This window comes from Salvelinus fontinalis, chromosome 19 (assembly GCF_029448725.1).
Source record: "Salvelinus fontinalis isolate EN_2023a chromosome 19, ASM2944872v1, whole genome shotgun sequence".
NCBI lineage: Eukaryota > Metazoa > Chordata > Actinopteri > Salmoniformes > Salmonidae > Salvelinus > Salvelinus fontinalis.
In genome coordinates, this window is record NC_074683.1 from 29846001 (window position 1) to 29867995 (window position 21995).

At 44.7% G+C, this 21995-nt stretch overlaps 1 protein-coding gene across 2 annotated transcripts in view; it reads left to right on the forward strand.

Annotated features, from left to right (window-relative positions):
• LOC129816580 (zinc finger protein GLI2-like) overlaps window positions 1–21995 on the forward strand; it is a 124425-nt gene that overhangs the window by 22122 nt on the left and 80308 nt on the right. The window contains exons 2-3 of one of the 2 annotated variants that reach the window (XM_055871213.1): window positions 1402–1473; window positions 1602–1743. In XM_055871213.1, the coding sequence (XP_055727188.1) occupies window positions 1629–1743 (115 nt within the window). In that variant the 5' untranslated portion in view covers window positions 1402–1473; window positions 1602–1628. The remainder of the gene's footprint in view (window positions 1–1401; window positions 1474–1601; window positions 1744–21995) is intronic. The other variant, XM_055871214.1, reaches the window with a different exon arrangement.

The following is a 21995-nucleotide window of genomic DNA, read 5'->3' on the forward strand; positions in this document are numbered from 1 at the left end:
AGGGAAAACAACTTTTATTTGCTTTTGGCAAGACAATAAAGAAACAGATGCCTTTTAAACCTGTTAGCTGCCCACTTCTTAATCGGCTTACCTAGGCACAGGGACGGGCAGCGGGACAGGCGACTAGTACCTCTGAAGGGTCATACCAATGGCCACTGGTCCGCAATATCTCCAATAGAACACAAGATGTTGGAGAACCACAGGAAACCTAAAAGGATGCTTCACACATGAGCACACATTGAATTACTTGATAGTGTTCTGTGAGTACTGTTCATAGTGGCTAGTGTAAAAGGCTAGAGAAAAATAACATATTTAATCAATGCATTACAGTAGCATATAAACTAATTATTGGAAAGAAATTGTATCATCAGTTGAGATAATGTCATATTTGGTCTCTAGAACACCAACATGCTGCAAATACGGTGTATGCCATACCTAAAGGCCTGTAGTGTTAAAATGTTAATAGTGACAGAGCACTCCCTAATTCAGAAATTATTTGCAAGCGCATGCATAAGTGCTGTTTGTCAAGTCATTGAAAAAATAATAAATAAACATATATTCAACCAATGAATCAACCAATAAATCACAATGAATCAAATCAGTGCATACAGGTCAGATTAGACAATGTCAACAACGAAACCCTCATATTGACACACTAAAAGGGGTAAAACCAGTATTGATAACCATGACAACAAGCTAGTGCCTAGTGACAGTGGGTCATCACTAGCTTCCACAGCCATAAACCCTACTTATTTCTACAATTTCTCTTCTTAAAATGTGATTTTAAATTTGAGAGTGTGGAGTGATCTCCCCTCTTAGCTTTAGACCGCTACTTCTTTGCACTTAGCCGAGGATAATCGTCTAGGTTCCACAAACTCAAACAAGTCATTTGCTGCCAAGTCTACTGCCATTCAAACAAGCATGTGAATGTGGTGTCATGGTGATGTCATAGTGGCTAAAAGACAGACTGCTGAGTGTGTCACATTTTTACTATGAAGGACATTAGGAAATTATTACACTGAACAACTGAAAAACCTGTGTCTATTTAAGTGTACGTTTTCATATTGAGTGACGCCTTAAAACTATGTAGCTTATATACATGGTAGTTACAGTACATTCATGTATTATTTGTGGACAATATTCTGAGGGATACTGTTTTTACTCTCTGACAAAAAGTTAAATATCTACATTTAGTTTGACTGTGTAAGAGAGGAGGCTGTGACCAGACACGCTACATGATATAATATGGTAAAATAATGTGTCCTTTTGTGTCTTTCTTTGTGCCCCAGACGGTGCCTGGCAACCAGCAACACTCTGCATTATCTCAGAGAAGTCTGCTTCATGTCAGGACACTGAATAGTTTTTACATTCTTTCTTATTCATTTCATATTTTATACACAGTGCTGGACTGTAATACAGAGCGTATGATCTGTAGAACTCCCTCTGTTGGCAACTCGGGCACTGCTACAGCCAGTGAGTATGTGTGTGTGTTGTGACAAAATCCACCTCCTCATTCCAAAATAATCTTTTGTCAACAACATTTGTATTGCCTTTACACATCTTCTGCTTGAATCTTTCCTTTTCCCTCCCTGTCTCTCTAGGTTGACACGGACTCCCTGCTGTCCACTATGGATACCTCTGCTCTTACAGCCACTGAGAAGAAGGAGCACAAGGGATCAGGTCTGGATGGAAGCAGCTTCTCAGACCTGCCAAAGAAACCGTCTCCTACTACAGTTACCAGAGGTATGACTAGTCTAAGAGCTGCCACCTTCAACTACATCTCTCCATTCCAAACCTCCCAATGTTTCCCTCTCACCACTCTGTCTGTACCATATAGCAATGCTCCCAGTCATAAAGTAGAGTCTTCAATACCCACATCAAACACATTATAAGAGTCTCCCTGTCATACGGTATCTCTCATACTGAAAATATTTTCAACATAAAATACTTCTTGACTTAATTGATCGTGCAGAAGGTAAAATGCATGAATTTAAAAATGATTCAGATATTGACTTTAAGTAGTTTTTGTTTCGGTGGTCTGTGTTGGTGTATGCTTTCATATTGGCTTATTCCCCCACTCAGTGGCACATGAAAGAGATAGATGGAGAGGGACTGCATGATTCAAAGATGTCAGAGACTGGGAGATGAAAAAACACTATAATGAGATTGAAAAACCTTGTTCTTACCTCCTGAGTATAAATGTTATGAATTACTAAAGCTGTCTGTGGTAACAGTGGACGACAGTGCATCAGAGTCCTCTGACACCGGCGAGGACTGGGAAGTACCTTTGATATGCTAATGAGCTTTTATCTGATAGTGTGGCATTGGTTAGTTATGTTTATTGATAAGCTTGGTGGCCTGCCATAAGCAAAGCCATATGAGCATTAATTGTTTAGAGAAATACATGAAAAATAGGACATTTCTCTCTGTCCTCACTGGCGCCTCTACAAAGAAATGGTCAAAGATTGTTTCCAAAAATACGAATTATATTTATTGTCTTGGAATCTACTGTGGCCTATATCGGACACTTGCAATTCTTCAAACCCACATAGACCAACGAAGTATGATGGTTGTAAATTATGTTGTAAGTAAAATTGCATAGCATATGACTGAAATGGAAAGTAACACGCAGGCAACTCTTATGTGATGATACCCTTAGTGGGTCAGTCCGGTCTGAGGAGAAAAAAGAGAGAGAGACAAAGAGAGAGAGAGAGAGAGAAAGAAAGAAACCGAGGGAGAAAGAGAAAGAGTCACAGAGAGAGAGAGAGAGAGAATGAGAGAGGGAGAGAACCCATGCCAAGGAGGACCTACACCCAGACCACAGCATCACCCCAACCAGCTAAGACCACCCCAAGCAAACCCTGGCCACACCCTATATAGCCCCCCCCCCAACATATCAGACCAATGCCCCTTCTGCCCACCCCATGCCCCCTGCCACTGAAGCAAGGACCTCAACATGACAGCAGGACATACGCCCAGGCCGTGAGCAGACCAACAGGCCCAGCCCCCACTATTACACCCACCCAAGCCCCATCCTGAGACCTAAGAGGTATGTATCAGATGCTTAACATGCTCTGCTCACACCTACTGTGATGGTCCAGGCCTAAACCACACAAAAACAACACTAGACACTATGGAACACAAAGCTTTTACTATCTGATCCTGGAATATACAAGGTCTGAGGTCATCTGCCTTTGGCTTAAAGAGCAGGAACCCAGACTTCATCAAAGAAATTGGAAATACAAACATTGTCATCCTACAAGAAAACAATTAGGCAACAACAAATTCAATCCCTTCTAGACAATTTCCTGGACAAACGGTGTCACTGTAATAGTGAAGGTGTAAACTGGGCAGTAGAAAACCTAAACAGTATATTTTACCTCTCAGCTTCCCTATCAAATCAAAACAGTTCAAGCAAACAACCTAAGAAAATTAACAGCAATGGCAAATGGTTTGATGAAGAATGCAAAAAGCTAAGAAGGAAATTGAGAAACGTATCCAAACAAAAACATAGAGACCCAGAAAACCTGAGCCTACGCCTTCACTATGGTGAATCACTAAAATAATACAGAAATACACTACGGAAAAAGAAGGAACAGCACGTCAGAAATAAGCTCAATGTGATTGAAGAATCCATAGAATCTAAACAAACAACAACACAAAGAGTTATCTATCCAAAACAGAGATGCATGGATAAACCACTTCTCCAATCTTTTTGGCTCTATAACAAAGAACAAACAGCAAACACATACATGATCAAATATAAATTGTAGAATCAACTACTAAACTACTAAATACTATACATTCATGTACATACTACCTCAATTGGGCCGACCAACCAGTGCTCCCGCACATTGGCTAACCGGGCTAACTGCATTGTGTCCCGCCACCCACCACCCACCAACCCCTCTTTTACGCTACTGCAACTCTCTGTTCATCATATATGCATAGTCACTTTAACCATATCTACATGTACATACTACCTCAATCAGCCTGACTAACCGGTGTCTGTATGTAGCCTCGCTACTGTATATCGCCTGTCTTTTTACTGTTGTTTTATTTCTTTACTTACCTATTGTTCACCTAACACCTATTTTGCACTATTGGTTAGAGCCTGTAAGTAAGTATTGTATTCGGCGCACGTGACAAATAAACTTTGATTTGATTTAAAGACTACCAGAACGCACTGGATTCTCCAATTACAGTGAATGAACTACAGGACAAAATAGAAACTCTTCAACCTAAAAAGGCCTGTGGGGCTTATGGTATCTTTAATGAAATTATCAAATATACAGACCACAAATAACAATGGGCTATACTTAAACTCTTTAACATCATCCTCAGCTCTGGCATCTTCCGCAATATTTGGAACCAAGGACTGATCACCCAATCCACAAATGTGGAGACAAATTTGACCCCAATAACTACCGGGGGATATGCGTCAACAGCAGCCTTGGGAAAATCGTCTGCATTATCATTAACAGCTGACTCGTACATTTCCTCAAAGAAAACAATGTACTGAGCAATTGTCAAATTGACTTTTTACCAAATTACTGTAACGACAGACCACATATTTACCCTGCACACCCTATCAAATCAAAATCAAATCAAATGTATTTGTCACATACACATGGTTAGCAGATGTTAATGCGAGTGTAGCGAAATGCTTGTGCTTCTAGTTCCGACCATGCAGTAATATCTAACAAGTAATATAACCTAACAATTTACACAACAACTACCTTATACACACAAGTGTAAAGGAATGAATACGAATATGTACATAAAATATATATGAATGAGTGATGGTACAGAACGGCATAGGCAAGATGCAGTAGATGGTATAGAGTACAGTATATACATATGAGATGAGTAATGTAGGGTATGAAAACATTATATAAAGTGGCATTGTTAAAAGTGGCTAGTGATACATTACATCAAGATGGCAAGATGCAGTAGATGGTATAGAGTACAGTATATACATATGAGATGAGTAATGTAGGGTATGAAAACATTATATAAAGTGGCATTGTTTAAAGTGGCTAGTGATATATTTAATTACCTCAAGATGGCAAGATGCATTTGACGGTATACCGTACAGTATATACATATGAGATGAGTAATGTAGGTATGTAAGCATTATATAAAGTGGCTAGTGATAAATTGATTACATACATTTTTCCCATTATTAAAGTGGCTAGAGTTGAGTCAGCATGTTGGCAGCAGCCACTCAATGTTAGTGATGGCTGTTTAACAGTCTGATGGCCTTGAGATAGAAGCTGTTTTTTAGTCTCTCGGTCCCCGCTTTGATGCACCTGTACTGACCTCGCCTTCTGGATGATAGCGGGGTGAACAGGCAGTGGCTCGGGTGGTTGTTGTCCTTGATGATCTTTTTGACTGTAACGACTCTCCTCTTCGTCTGATGATGAGGAATAGGAATCATCGGACCAACACGCAGCATGGTAAGTGTTCATGCCTTAATAAATAAACAGAACACTGAATGACAAAAAACAACGAAGAGAGTGAACGAACCGAAACAGTCCTGTAAGGTGAAAAAACACAAAACAGGAAACAACTACCCACAAACACAGGTGGGAACAGGCTACCTAAGTATGGTTCTCAATCAGAGACAACGATTGACAGCTGCCTCTGATTGGGAACCATACCAGGCCAAACACATAGAAAAGGACAACATAGAACAAAACATAGAATGCCCACCCCAACTCACGCCCTGACCAAGCCAAAATAGAGACATAAAAAAGGAACTAAGGTCAGGGCGTGACACTAATCCCCCCCCCCCCCCAAGGTACGGACTCCGGACGCAAATCCTGAACCTATAGGGGAGGGTCTGGGTGGGCATTTTCTCTGGTGCGGGACGTAGACCTCGCTCCACCTCTGGCTTGGCCCACTTAGGTGGCGCCTCTAGAGCGGGGATCCTCGCCGCCGACCCCGGACTGGGGACCCTCGCAGCAGGCCCCGGACAGGAGGGCGACTCTGGCAGCTCCGGACAGGAGTGCGACTCTGGCAGCTCCGGACAGGAGGGCGACTCTGGCAGCTCCGGACTGAAGCTCGTCGCTGAAGGCTCCGGACTAGAGGGCGTCGCTGGAGGCTCCGAACTAGAGGGCATCGCTGGAGGCTCCGGAGTAGAGGGCGTCGCTGGAGGCTCCAGACTAGAGGGCAACGCTAGAGGTTCCGGACTAGAGGGCGTCGCTGGAGGCTCCGGACTGTGAAGGACGTCGCTGGAGGCTCCGGACTAGAGGGCGTCGCTGGAGGCTCCGGACTGACGGCCTTCGTTCGAGGCCTCGTGCCATAACTTCTCACTGGAGGCTTCGTGCCATGGATCATCACTGGAGGCTTCGTGCCATGGATCATCACTGGAGGCTTCGTGCCATGGATCATCACTGGAGGCTTCTTACCATGGATCATCACTGGAGGCTTCGTGCCATGGATCATCACTGGAGGCTTCGTGCCATGGATTATCACTGGAGGCTTCGTGCCATGGATCATCACTGGAGGCTTCGTGCCATGAATCATCACTGGAGGCTTCGTGCCATGGATCATCACTGGAGGCTTCTTACCATGGATCATCACTGGAGGCTTCTTGCCATGGATCATCACTGGAGTGGAGAGACACACAGGAGGCCTGGCTCTGGGAGCAGGCACAGGACTCACCAGGCTGGGGAGACATGCAGGAGGGTTAGGGCTTAGCACAGGCACAGGACATACCAGGCTGGGGAGACATGCAGGATGCACTGGGCCGTAGAGGGGCACTGGAGGTCTCGAGCTACGAGCCTGCACAACCCCTCTTGGCTCGATGTCCACTCTAGCCCGGCCGATGCGAGGAGCTGCGATGTAGCGCACCGGGCTATGAACATGTACTGGAGACACCGTGCGCTCCACCGCATAACACGGTGCCTGACCAGTACAACGCTTCACCCGGTAAGCACGGGGAGTTGGCTCAGGTCTCCTACCTGACTCCGCCAATCTCCCCGTGTGCTCCCCCCCAAAACATTTCTAGGGCTGCCTCTCGTGCACCTCTCCTCGGGCTAACTCCTCGTAGCATCGCCGCTCCGCTTTGGCTGCCTCCAGCTCCTCTTTAGGACGGCGATACTCTCCCGGCTGTGCCCAGGGTCCCTTGCCGTCCAAGATTTCCTCCCATGTCCAGGAGTCCATCAATTGCTGCTCCTTCCTACCACTCTGCTTGGCCCTTTGGTGGTGGGTAGTTCTGTATCAACTCTCCTCTTCGTCTGATGATGAGGAATAGGAATCATCGGACCAACACGCAGCATGGTAAGTGTTCATGCCTTAATAAATAAACAGAACACTGAATGACAAAAAACAACGAAGAGAGTGAACGAACCGAAACAGTCCTGTAAGGTGAAAAAACACAAAACAGGAAACAACTACCCACAAACACAGGTGGGAACAGGCTACCTAAGTATGGTTCTCAATCAGAGACAACGATTGACAGCTGCCTCTGATTGGGAACCATACCAGGCCAAACACATAGAAAAGGACAACATAGAACAAAACATAGAATGCCCACCCCAACTCACGCCCTGACCAAGCCAAAATAGAGACATAAAAAAGGAACTAAGGTCAGGGCGTGACACTAATCCCCCCCCCCCCCCAAGGTACGGACTCCGGACGCAAATCCTGAACCTATAGGGGAGGGTCTGGGTGGGCATTTTCTCTGGTGCGGGACGTAGACCTCGCTCCACCTCTGGCTTGGCCCACTTAGGTGGCGCCTCTAGAGCGGGGATCCTCGCCGCCGACCCCGGACTGGGGACCCTCGCAGCAGGCCCCGGACAGGAGGGCGACTCTGGCAGCTCCGGACAGGAGTGCGACTCTGGCAGCTCCGGACAGGAGGGCGACTCTGGCAGCTCCGGACTGAAGCTCGTCGCTGAAGGCTCCGGACTAGAGGGCGTCGCTGGAGGCTCCGAACTAGAGGGCATCGCTGGAGGCTCCGGAGTAGAGGGCGTCGCTGGAGGCTCCAGACTAGAGGGCAACGCTAGAGGTTCCGGACTAGAGGGCGTCGCTGGAGGCTCCGGACTGTGAAGGACGTCGCTGGAGGCTCCGGACTAGAGGGCGTCGCTGGAGGCTCCGGACTGACGGCCTTCGTTCGAGGCCTCGTGCCATAACTTCTCACTGGAGGCTTCGTGCCATGGATCATCACTGGAGGCTTCGTGCCATGGATCATCACTGGAGGCTTCGTGCCATGGATCATCACTGGAGGCTTCTTACCATGGATCATCACTGGAGGCTTCGTGCCATGGATCATCACTGGAGGCTTCGTGCCATGGATTATCACTGGAGGCTTCGTGCCATGGATCATCACTGGAGGCTTCGTGCCATGAATCATCACTGGAGGCTTCGTGCCATGGATCATCACTGGAGGCTTCTTACCATGGATCATCACTGGAGGCTTCTTGCCATGGATCATCACTGGAGTGGAGAGACACACAGGAGGCCTGGCTCTGGGAGCAGGCACAGGACTCACCAGGCTGGGGAGACATGCAGGAGGGTTAGGGCTTAGCACAGGCACAGGACATACCAGGCTGGGGAGACATGCAGGATGCACTGGGCCGTAGAGGGGCACTGGAGGTCTCGAGCTACGAGCCTGCACAACCCCTCTTGGCTCGATGTCCACTCTAGCCCGGCCGATGCGAGGAGCTGCGATGTAGCGCACCGGGCTATGAACATGTACTGGAGACACCGTGCGCTCCACCGCATAACACGGTGCCTGACCAGTACAACGCTTCACCCGGTAAGCACGGGGAGTTGGCTCAGGTCTCCTACCTGACTCCGCCAATCTCCCCGTGTGCTCCCCCCCAAAACATTTCTAGGGCTGCCTCTCGTGCACCTCTCCTCGGGCTAACTCCTCGTAGCATCGCCGCTCCGCTTTGGCTGCCTCCAGCTCCTCTTTAGGACGGCGATACTCTCCCGGCTGTGCCCAGGGTCCCTTGCCGTCCAAGATTTCCTCCCATGTCCAGGAGTCCATCAATTGCTGCTCCTTCCTACCACTCTGCTTGGCCCTTTGGTGGTGGGTAGTTCTGTATCAACTCTCCTCTTCGTCTGATGATGAGGAATAGGAATCATCGGACCAACACGCAGCGTGGTAAGTGTTCATGCCTTTTAATAAATAAACAGAACACTGAATGACAAAAAACAACAAAGAGAGTGAACGAACCGAAACAGTCCTGTAAGGTGAAAAAACACAAAACAGGAAACAACTACCCACAAACACAGGTGGGAACAGGCTACCTAAGTATGGTTCTCAATCAGAGATTGACAGCTGCCTCTGATTGGGAACCATACCAGGCCAAACACATAGAAAAGGACAACATAGAACAAAACATAGAATGCCCACCCCAACTCACGCCCTGACCAAACCAAAATAGAGACATAAAAAAGGAACTAAGGTCAGGGCGTGACATTGACCTTCCTGTGACATCGGGTGGTGTAGGTGTCCTGGAGGGCAGGTAGTTTGCACCCGGTGATGCGTTGTGCAGACCTCACTACCCTCTGGAGAGCCTTACGGTTATGGGCGGAGCAGTTGCCGTACCAGGCGGTGATACAGCCCGACAGGATGCTCTCGATTGTGCATCTGTAAAAGTTTGTGAGTGTTTTTGGTGACAAGACGAATTTCTTCAGCCTCCTGAGGTTGAAGAGGCGCTGCTGCGTGTTCTTCACCACGCTGTCTGTGTGGGTGGACCATTTCAGTTTGTCCGTGAAACTTAAAACTTTCCACCTTCTCCACTACTGTCCCGTTGATGTGGATAGGGGGCTGCTCCTTCTGCTGTTTCCTGAAGTCCACGATCATCTCCTTTGTTTTGTTGACATATAGTGTGAGGTTATTTTCCTGACACTACACTCCATGGGCCCTCACCTCATCCCTGTATGCCGTCTCATCGTTGTTGGTAATCAAGCCTACAACTATAGTGTCGTCTGCAAACTTGATGATTGAGTTGGAGGCGTGCATGGCCACGCAGTCGTGGGTGAACAGGGAGTACAGGAGAGGGCTGAGAACGCACCCTTGTGGGGACCCAGTGTTGAGGATCAGCGGGGTGGAGATGTTGTTTCCTACCCTCACCACCTGGGGGCATCCAGTCAGGAAGTCCAGTACCCAGTTGAACAGGGCGGGGTCGAGACCCAGGGTCTCGAGCTTAATGACGAGTTTGGAGGGTACTATGGTGTTAAATGCTGAGCTGTAGTCGATGAACAGCATTCTTACATAGGTATTCCTCTTGTCCAGATGGGTTAGGGCAGTGTGCAGTGTGATTGCGTCGTCTGTGGACCTATTGGGTCGGTAAGCAAATTGGAGTGGCTCTAGGGTGTCAGATAGGGTGGAGGTGATATGATCCTTGACTAGTCTCTCAAAGCACTTCATGATGACGGAAGTGAGTGCTACAGGGCGGTAGTCATTTAGCTCAGTTACCTTAGCTTTCTTGGGAACAGGAACAATGGTGGCCCTCTTGAAGCATGTGGGAACAGCAGACTGGGATAAGGATGGATTGAATATGTACGTAAACACACCAGCCATCTGGTCTGCGCATGTTCTGAGGACGCGGCCGGGGATGCCCTCTGGGCCTGCTGTCTTGCGAGTGTTAACACGTTTAAATGTTTTACTCACGTTGGCTGCAGTGAAGGAGAGCCTGCAGGTTTTGGTAGCGGGCCGTGTCAGTGGCACTGTATTGTCCTCAAAGTGAGCAAAAAAGTTGTTTAGTCTGTCTGGTAGCAAGGCATCGTGGTCCGCGACGGGGCTGCTTTTTCTTTTGTAGTCCATGATTGACTGTAGACCCTGCCACATACCTCTCATGTCTGAGCCGTTGAATTGCGACTCCACTTTGTCTCTATACTGACGCTTAGCTTGTTTGATTGTCTTGCGGAGGGAATAGCTACACTGTTTGTATTCGGTCATGTTTCCGGTCACCTTGCCCTGATTAACAGCAGTGGTTCGCGCTTTCAGTTTTGCGAGAATGCTGCCATCAATCCACGGTTTCTGGTTGGGGAATGTTTTAATAGACGCTGTGGGTACAACATCACCGATGCACTTGCTAATAAACTCGCTCACCGAATCAGCGTATTCGTCAATGTTGTTGTTCGCCGCAATGCGGAACATATCCCAGTCCACGTAATCGAAGCAATCTTTAAGCGTGGAATCCGATTGGTCGGATCAGCGTTGAACAGACCAGAGCACGGGTGCTTCCTGTTTTAGTTTCTGACTATAAGCTGGGAGCAACAAAATGGAGTCGTGGTCAGCTTTTCCGAAGGGAGGGCGGGGGAGGGCCTTATATGTGTCGCGGAAGTTAGAATAACAATGATCTAGGGTTTTGCCAGCCCTGGTAGCACAAACGATATGCTGATAGAATTTGGGGAGCCTTGTTTTGAGATTAGCCTTGTTAAAATCCCCAGCTACAAAAAATGTAGCCTCAGGATATGTGGTTTCCAGTTTACATAGAGTTGAATGAAGTTCTTTCAGGGCCGTCGATGTGTCTGCTTGGTGCGGGATATACACTACTGTGATTATGATCGAAGAGAATTCTCTTGGTTGATAATGCAGTCATCATTTGATTGTGAGGAATTCTATGTCAGGTGAACAAAAGGACTTGAGTTCCTGTATGTTGTTGTGATCACACCACGTCTCGTTAATCATAAGGCATACACCCCCGCCCTTCTTCTTACGAGAGAGATCTTGTTTTTGTCGACGCGTTGCGTGAAGAAACCAGGTGGCTGTACAGACTCTGATAACGTATCCCGAGTGAGCCATGTTTCCGTGAAACAAAGAACGTTACAGTCTCTGATGTCTCTCTGGAATGCAACCCTTGCTCGGATTTTGTCTACCTTGTTGTCAAGAGACTGGACATTGGCGAGTACTATGCTCGGGAGCGGTGCCTGTCTACGGAGCCTGACCAGAAGACCGCTCCGTCTGCCCCTTCTACGGCGCCGTTGTTTTGGGTCGCCGGCTGGGACCTGATCCATTGTCCTGGATGGTAGGACCAATTGACAAACAAACAAACTAAAACAAAGGCTAAGTCTTCCATGCTTTGTTGATTTAAAAAAAGGCTTTTGTCTCAATTTGGCATGAGGGTCTGCTATACAAATTGATGGAAAGTGGTGTTGTGGGAAAAACATACAACATTATAAAATCTATGTACACAAACAATAAGGGTATGGTTAAAATTGGCAAAAACACAGACATTTCTTTCCACAGGGCCGTGGGGTGAAACAGGGAGCTTGAGCTCCACCCTCTTCAACATATATATCAACAAATTAGCGAGGGCTTTAGAACAGTCTGCATTACCCAGCCTCACTGTACTAGAGTCTGAAGTAAAATGTCTACTGTTTGATGATGATCTGGTGCTTCTGTCCCTAGAGCACACAAAAAACGACACATACCGCAGCCTAAACATCAGCACGACAGGTAATTTCCACAAAGCTGTAAACGATCTGAGAGAAAAGGCAAGAAAGGCATTCTATGCCATCAAAAGGAACATAAAATTCGGCATACCATTTAGGATCTGGCTAAAAATACTTGAATCAGTTATAGAACCCATTGCCCTTCATGGTTGTGAGGTCTGGGGTCCGATCACCAACCAAGAATTCACTAAATGGGACAAACACCAAATTGAGACTCTGCATGCAGAATCCTGCAAAAATATCCTCCGTGTACAACGTAAAACACCACATAATGCATGCAGGGCAGAATTAGGCCGATACCCGCTAATTATTAAAACCCAGAAAATAATTCTACAACCACCTAAAAGGAAGTGATTCCCAAACCTTCCGGCAAGTAGCCTAGTGGTTAAAGCGTTGGACTAATAACCGTAAGGTTGCAAGATCAAATCCCCGAGTTGACAAGGTAAAAATCTGTCATTCCTCCCCTGAACAAGGCAGTTAACCCACTGTTCCTAGGCTGTCATTGAAAATAAGAATTTGTTCTTAACTGACTTGCCTAGTTAAATAAAAATAAAATAACAAAGTCATCACCTATAACAAAGCCATCACCTGCAGAATAATGAACCTGAAGAAGAGCCTCCTAAGCAAGCTGGTCCTGGGGCTCTGTTCACAAACAGACCCCACAGAGCCCCAGGACAGCAACACAATTAGCTCCCACCAAATCATGAGAAAACAAAAAGATACGTACATGACACATTGGAAATAATTTACAAAAAAACAGCAAACTAGAATGCTGTTTTGCCCTAAACAGAGAGTACAAAGTGGCAGAATACCTGACCACTGTGACTGAACCAAAATTAATTAAATATTTGACTATGTATAGACTCAGTGAGCATAGCCTTGGTATTGAGAAAGGCCGCCGAAGGCAGACCTGGCTCTCAAGAGAAGACAGGCTATGTGCACACTGCTCACAAAATGAGGTGGAAACTGAACTGCTCTTCCTAACCTCCTGCCAAAAGAATGACCATATTAGAGACACATATTTCCCTCAGATTACACAGATCCACAAAGAATTCGAAAACAAATCCAATTTTGATAAACTCCCATATCTTTTGGGGTGAAATACCACAGCAGCAAGATTTGTGACCTGTTTGCCACAAGAAAAGGGTGAAGTTAAGAACAAACACCATTGTATAAACAACTTATATTTCTGTTTATTTTTTCCCCCTTTTGTACTTTAACTTTTTGCACATCATTACAACACTGTATATAGACATAATATTACATTTTAAATGTCTTTATTCTTTTGGAACTTTTGTGAGTGTAATTTTTACTGTATATTTCTTATTGTTTATTTCACTTTAGTATATTATCTATTTCACTTGCTTTGGCAATGTAAACATATGTTTCCCATGCCAATAAATCCCCTGAAATGTAAATAGAATTGAAATTTAAATAGAATTGAAGAGAGAGAGAGAGAGAGAGAGAGAGAGAGAGAGAGAGAGAGAGAGAGAGAGAGAGAGAGAGCAAGAGAGCAAGAGAGAGAGAGGCAGACCGTGTCATATATATATAAAAAAAAATCATCAGTGATTATATGTGTGATGACAACTCCTCATAACGAGGTCTGAGGACCTTGTTCTTGGCTCCAGAGGTTCAACTTTATAAATAAGTTAGAACTGCATAGTGGAGCGGTTCTGAGGTCCTTCCTTCTGAGATGCACAAAGACATCTAGCGAGGGCCCACCACAGAAACGTTAATAGAACTTATCAGTCGGATATTTTTACTATTTAATGAAGGGCTTGGTGGCCTGCCCTCAACCAACTATAATCACCATACATTCTCTATTCACTCATTGGCAACAGTGAAAGTAGAACATTTACAGCCATACTGACTTGGTTACATAGTTATAGCCCTAGTTTTTATCTTCTTATCGACACCTTTTCACTGATTCTGCAATTAGCATGCAGATCATAACAGGAATGTTAATATAGGGCATAGCGTGAATAAATCAATATGACAGTGTATTATTCTTAGTACATTTCTCAAAGTAGCCAAAATGAATGGCCTCATTCACTCATCTCTATTGAAAACTACTGTAAGTCAAAGGCTAACTAACTGAAGCATCGTTAGACCATTCTCAGTGAAAGTGCTAAGAAAAGCACTCAAATATTTGCATAAGATATACTGGTAAAACAAGTCATTACAAATGAATAAAGTTCTAGCAGCTATGTTTTTTCTCTTCGCTGGCCTGGTCTAGACTCATTGGCAGTTAGAACATCAGCATCTTACTAACAAAACTCAATTTCAGTTGAAATTGAATACCTTCAGTCAGTTGAATACCTTGACCAGTTTTATTTATTTATTTTAATCAGCTTAATATTGCGGAAAGAATGTTGCTTCCATCAATGTAATTGTCTGCATCATTTCCAATCCCCCATATATTTTTGGGGTAAATATATATATCCATACACGCATGCATACATATACACATATATACATACACATACCTATATAGACATACATATACACATATATACATACACATACCTATATAGACATACATACTTTTTTAAAGAATATACCTTTATTATTATTCCCCGCAAACCCTACCACCGATCCCCCAATTGGAGTAAACTAATAAACACTTCGGCTTTTACCTTCAATTTATACATATTATACACATTTTACAGACGTAGTCTACTTTACAATAGTTCTCTCTTGTTTGTTCTTAGTCCTTCCTCTATTTCTGATGTCCATCCAGTTTGATTTCTATTTGTAACTGTGCTATTTCACAAAAGTTCCGAACCTACAGTGGGGAGAACAAGTATTTGACACACTGCCGATTTTGCAGGTTTTCCTACTTACAAAGCATGTAGAGGTCTGTAATTTTTATCATAGGTACACTTCAAAATCCCGAAAATCACATTGTATGATTTTTAAGTAATTAATTAGCATTTTATTGCATGACATAAGTATTTGATCACCTACCAACCAGTAAGAATTCTGGCTCTCACAGACCTGGTCATTGACCGTCATTGACCAGGCAGGACCTGGTCAATGATCTGAAGAGATCTGGGACCGCAGTCTCAAAGAAAACCATTAGTAACACACTACGCCGTCATGGATTAAAATCCTGCAGCGCACGCAAGGTCCCCCTGCTCAAGCCAGCGCATGTCCAGGCCCGTCTGAAGTTTGCCAATGACCATCTGGATGATCCAGAGAAGGAATGGGAGAAGGTCATGTGGTCTGATGAGACAAAAATAAAGCTTTTTGGTCTAAACTCCACTCGCCGTGTTTGGAGGAAGAAGAAGGAGTACAACCCCAAGAACACCATCCCAACCGTGAAGCATGGAGGTGAAAACATCATTCTTTGGGGATGCTTTTCTGCAAAGGGGACAGGACGACTGCACCGTATTGAGGGGAGGATGGATGGGGCCATGTATCGCGAGATCTTGGCCAACAACCTCCTTCCCTCAGTAAGAGCATTGAAGATGGGTCGTGCATTGAAGATGGGTCGAAACACACAGCCAGGGCAACTAAGGAGTGGCTCCGTAAGAAGCATCTCAAGGTCCTGGAGTGGCCTAGCCAGTCTCCAGACCTGAACCCAACAGATAATCTTTGGAGGGAGCTGAAAGTCCGTATTGCCCAGCGACAGCCCCGAAACCTGAAGGATCTGGAGAAGGTCTGTATGGAGGAGTGGGCCAAAATCCCTGCTGCAGTGTGTGCAAACCTGGTCAAGAACTACAGGAAACGTATGATCTCTGTAATTGCAAACAAAGGTTTCTGTACCAAATATTAAGTTCTGCTTTTCTGATGTATCAAATACTTATGTCATGCAATAAAATGCTAATTAATTACTTAAAAATCATACAATGTGATTTTCTGGATTTTTGTTTTAGATTCCGTCTCTCACAGTTGAAGTGTACCTATGATAAAAATTACAGACATCTACATGCTTTGTAAGTAGGAAAACCTGCAAAATTGACAGTGTCTCAAATACTTGTTCTCCCCACTGTATATACACTGCTCAAAAAAATAAAGGGAACACTTAAACAACACAATGTAACTCCAAGTCAATCACACTTCTGTGAAATCAAACTGTCCGCTTAGAAAGCAACACTGATTGACAATAAATTTCACATGCTTTTGTACAAATGGAATAGACAACAGGTGGAAATTATAGGCAATTAGCAAGACACCCCCAATAAAGGAGTGGTTCTGCAGGTGGTGACCACAGACCACTTCTCAGTTCCTATGCTTCCTGGCTGATGTTTTGGTCACTTTTGAATGCTGGCGGTGCTTTCACTCTAGTGGTAGCATGAGACGGAGTCTACAACCCACACAAGTGGCTCAGGTAGTGCAGCTCATCCAGGATGGCACATCAATGCGAGCTGTGGCAAGAAGGTTTGCTGTGTCTGTCAGCGTAGTGTCCAGAGCATGGAGGCGCTACCAGGAGACAGGCCAGTACATCAGGAGACGTGGAGGAGGCCGTAGGAGGGCAACAACCCAGCAGCAGGACCGCTACCTCCGCCTTTGTGCAAGGAGGAGCAGGAGGAGCACTGCCAGAGCCCTGAAAAATGACCTCCAGCAGGCCACAAATGTGCATGTGTCTGCTCAAACGGTCAGAAACAGACTCCATGAGGGTGGTATGAGGGCCCAACGTCCACAGGTGTGGGTTGTGCCCAACACCGTGCAGGACATTTGGCATTTGCCAGAGAACACCAAGATTGGCAAATTCACCACTGGCGCCCTGTGCTCTTCACAGATGAAAGCAGGTTCACACTGAGCACATGTGACAGACGTGACAGAGTCTGGAGACGCCATGGAGAACGTTCTGCTGCCTGCAACATCCTCCAGCATGACCGGTTTGGCGGTGGGTCAGTCATGGTGTGGGGTGGCATTTCTATTAGGTACCGAGATGAGATCCTCAGACCCCTTGTGAGACCATATGCTGGTGCGGTTGGCCCTGGGTTCCTCCTAATGCAAGACAATGCTAGACCTCATGTGGCTGGAGTGTGTCAGCAGTTCCTGCAAGAGGAAGGCATTGATGCTATGGACTGGCCCGCCCGTTCCCCAGACCTGAATCCAATTGAGCACATCTGGGACATCATGTCTCGCTCCATCCACCAACGCCACGTTGCACCACAGACTGTCCAGGAGTTGGCGGATGCTTTAGTCCAGGTCTGGGAGGAGATCCCTCAGGAGACCATCCGCCACCTCATCAGGAGCATGCCCAGGCGTTGTAGGGTGGTCATACAGGCACGTGGAGGCCACACACACTACTGAGCCTCATTTTGACTTGTTTTAAGGACATTACATCAAAGTTGGATCAGCCTGTAGTGTGGTTTTCCACTTTAATTTTGAGTGTGACTCCAAATCCAGACCTCCATGGGTTGATAAATTTGATTTCCATCGATAATTTTTGTGTGATTTTGTTGTCAGCACATTCAACTATGTAAAGAAAAAAGTATTTAGTAAGAATATTTCATTCATTCAGATCTAGGATGTGTTATTTTAGTGTTCCCTTTATTTTTTTGAGCAGTGTACATTTTACAGATCCCGTATGCTTTACATTGTTTATCTTGTTATTAGTCCCACCCTTCAGCTCCATTCAACCATCTATCTCTCAACATCATCCATTTCGGATTTCTATTTGCCATATACTTTTCAACTGTACTGTGATGTTTCACAAAATAATTGAACCTTTCTATTCTCATAGCTTCTACAGATTGTAAATAAAAAAAGACAATTTTCTGCTAAAATAATTATTATATTATTGATTGATTGACTATGGCTTTTCAAATCACCCAGTATTGCTATCTGTAGCGTTAGTTCTAGACAAATGTTGCAATTCTTAAGCCATTCCTGGACCTGTGACCAAAAACGAGCTACATATGGACAATACCAAAATAAATGATCTAATGACTCTGCCTCCTCACAGCAGAATCTGCAGACCTGGGAAGATTGTATCCCCCATATATATAACATTCTATTAGTTGCAAGAATTTTGTATAGTAATTTAAATTGAAAAATTAGAAGTTTTGAATCCGGCGTTGTTTTGCGTATCAATTCATTCATGTGCCATGGAATAGGTACATCGAAAATCTCTTCCCAACTATTTTGCAATTTATATGGCACAGCTGTCAGTTTTTTTGTCCTCAAATGAAATTGGTATATGTTTTTATTTATCACACTTTTCTTTAACCATTTATGTTCTTTAATACAGGGCCGACATACAAGTTCCTTACTTTTTTCCCTTTCTACTTGCCTCTTCCATTTTTGTGGTAATGCTGCAATTAATTGGTTGTAATTTGGGGTAGAGCAGATATTTCCATATGTCTGTGTTAGCTGCATGTGTGACATAACTCCACCAGTCCTATTTATGATATCATTCACAAAAATTATACCCCCCCCCCCCCGAAAAATACATATTTTTTTAATCAATTAGTATATAATCAATTAGTATATTTGAACCACAATATTTGAACCACAATATAATATTTAACCACAATATTTGTTGTATTATTTGTTCTGTCTTTTCAGGTGGATTAAACTGAAATTGCAACCAACTTTCTAAGGCTTGTTTAAAAATTAAAGATATTTTGGAGATCATTTCCTTTTTAAACAACCGAAAGTGATCAGGTGTAATCTGAATAAAGGGAAAAAGGCCCTTCTTGAACATAGGATGAGACATTCGTACCAATCTACTAGAGAACCAGTTTGGATTTAAGTATAACTTTTGTATGACTGATGCCTTTAGTGAGAGGTCTAATGCTTTAATATTTAATTATTGCTGCCCTCCGAATTCATATTCGTTATATAAATAGGCCCTTTTAATTTTATCTGGCTTGCCGTTCCAAATAAAAAAAAAAATTTTTGTTCATATAATTTAAAAAGCAGGTCACTAGGTGTAGGCAAAATCATAAGCAAATAGGTAAACTGTGAAATGACTAAAGAGTTAATCAGGGTGATTTTTCCACAAATAGACAGGTACCTTGACCAGTTACATTTGAGTCCATGACTCTTAAACCATAATGGAAGTATGTCTGGCCTTAAAAGCTCTTAGTGCAAGAGGCCATGGCTAGACAGGGAAGAAGGATGTTGGCTTGGCATGAGTCCACCTGTTCCTTGATATGCATCAGGCCGTTTCTCTTGCTGGGCCTTGTTAATGATTTTAAATGGGCACCCGCAGTCTCAGTGACAGCCCGCATCCCTCTGGCAGGGCAGACTCTTGCAGGCTGTTGTGTGTGTGTGTGCGTGCGTGCGTGCGTGCGTGCGTGCGTGTGTGTGTTCTGGTATAGGCTGTAACACACAACAACACAAACCTCAGTCTGTAGGGTTTATTGGTCTGTCTCTCTGGTTGTAAATAGCCAGATCAGGTTCCTAGTATAGGACAGTAAACATCTCAGTATTTCAAAGCAGATCTCTAAGCTGAATTGTAATGTTTGTAATCTTTCCCTTACGGAAAATCACGTGATTTCATGACGCTTCACATGTGAAACCATGTGAAAATGTGTTTTTGGAACACTTCACATGTGATCACATGTTTTCACCGGTGTAGTTTCATGCTATCACAGGTTGCTTTAAATGTTGTCACATGTCTTCACATTAAGTTCACATAAGATCACGTGATCACGTGAAATTCATGGTCCAAAACTGTTTGTGAAACAGTTTTAGACAGCCTACACACCCTGTCTTTATCTAACACCTCAGATTGTAGTTTTGTTCAAATGGCGACATTCACAAAGCTAAGTCCAGTATACCGCTATTGTGCCTTGTGCCCTCCCGCCTCCCCCCTGCTCCCCCACTCTTTACGCTCCTTATGCACAGATGTGGTGTTACACCAAGCCTAAACTCTGTGTGACTGGTGACTACACTAGATGGATGGAGCAGGCGCGTGCAGTGTAATTAGTTGTGTTAAGAGAGTGGCGAGTTAGTGATATGGACAGAGCAGTGTGTTAATCACAGCAGCCGTGGTCTCCGTAGCGAGGGTAAGTGAGTAATGGTCAAGGTAAGAGGGGTTCCGAGAGGTGATAGGGGATTAGAGGGGTGTGTGAAGTGTCTCTTTCCCCCACGCCTCTCTCCTAGTCCCTGGGCTGCTCTGCTCTGGGGAAGGTGCTCTGGACTTCAGGCTGCTGGCAGAGAAAAATGTGACCAGAAAAAAAAAAGAAGCTGTTTATAGGCAGGAACACGCCAAAGGGACATCACTAATCTTCCTGAGAAAGGACACAGGGATGTCTGCTCTTTCTTTCTTTCTTTCTTTCTTTCTCTCCCTCTAAATAAGGCCATTGCACTGTTGTGGTTCTGTGGGCCCGTGAAAGGCAGGGAGAGAATAGGGGATTTGTGACTCAGAGTGTGACTCCCTCATATGTTTAATTAACTCCATCGCCATCCACCTGTGTTTTAAACTGATTAAAGAATAAATATCCTCATGAGTGGAAGTGTAGGCAGAAGTACTTTTTAAGATATTCAGAACATTGCTCTAACTCCACAACATGTGGATGAGTGCCCCAGTATTCATTCCACATGTCTTAAAGAAGAGTAGACAAGGCAGTGCAAGAGATAAATAGTTCTGGTAACTGTGTTGCACAAGACACCACCTCGCCTGGCCCTACTACTTAGAAAACAGCATGACACACACACCTGAGAAGCCCAGAATATATTGATTTATTTCATATCCCAAGTAGATTGTCATGTTGGGAAAGAAAGGACCAGCTGTATCCAGTGCCATGTACAGTATTTCACAATCACAACATCGTATCAGTACTGCCTTAACTGACCATATACATGAGAAGACCTCATGTCTTGCAGGAAGGTGAAGGTGGGTCTTGCAGGAAGGTGAAGCTATTGACTGGCTCGGCCCAATTCTGCTTTCCTCTAGTGGCGATCCGATCCACCACACACTAGCAGGAACTGACTGTTGTCTTTTATAACTGAATAAGACAGAGACATATATCATTATAGAGCGGAAGGGACTTTCATTTTATTGGTATGGTCAGCTTCTGTTAAACTATATAGATCCTCCTATAATTCTGCCTTATTTTACAGTAAATAGGTTATATTTCATATCTAATGTTTGAAAATAGGTTCCTACAGAGTCTGTACTGGGCAGTCAGCTCAATACATGTCTTTATACTTATACATTCCCTTGACTCTACATCTAGATCAGATATTCATAAGCGTATATTAACCATTACACTATTACATCCTGGCTGCCACAATACTCTGGTTTGTTGGAGCTCTGGAATGGTGCTTGTGTTATAGCCACAATGGACCCCGGTTAGATCTGACCCCGAATCCATGAGCATGGAATCTCTCTCTCCCTCCCTCTCCCTCCCTCTCCCTCCCTCTCTCTCTCTCTCTCTCTCTCTCTCTCTCTCTCTCTCTCTCTCTCTCTCTCTCTCTCTCTCTCTCTCTCTCTCTCTCTCTCTCCACCTCTCTCTCTCTCCCTCCCTCTCTCTCTCTCTCTCTCTCTCTCTCTCTCTCTCTCTCTCTCTCTCTCTCCACCTCTCTCCCTCCCTCTCTCTCTCTCTCTCTTTCCCTCCCTCTCTCTCTCTCTCTCTCTCTCTCTCTCTCTCTCTCTCCACATCTCTCTCTCT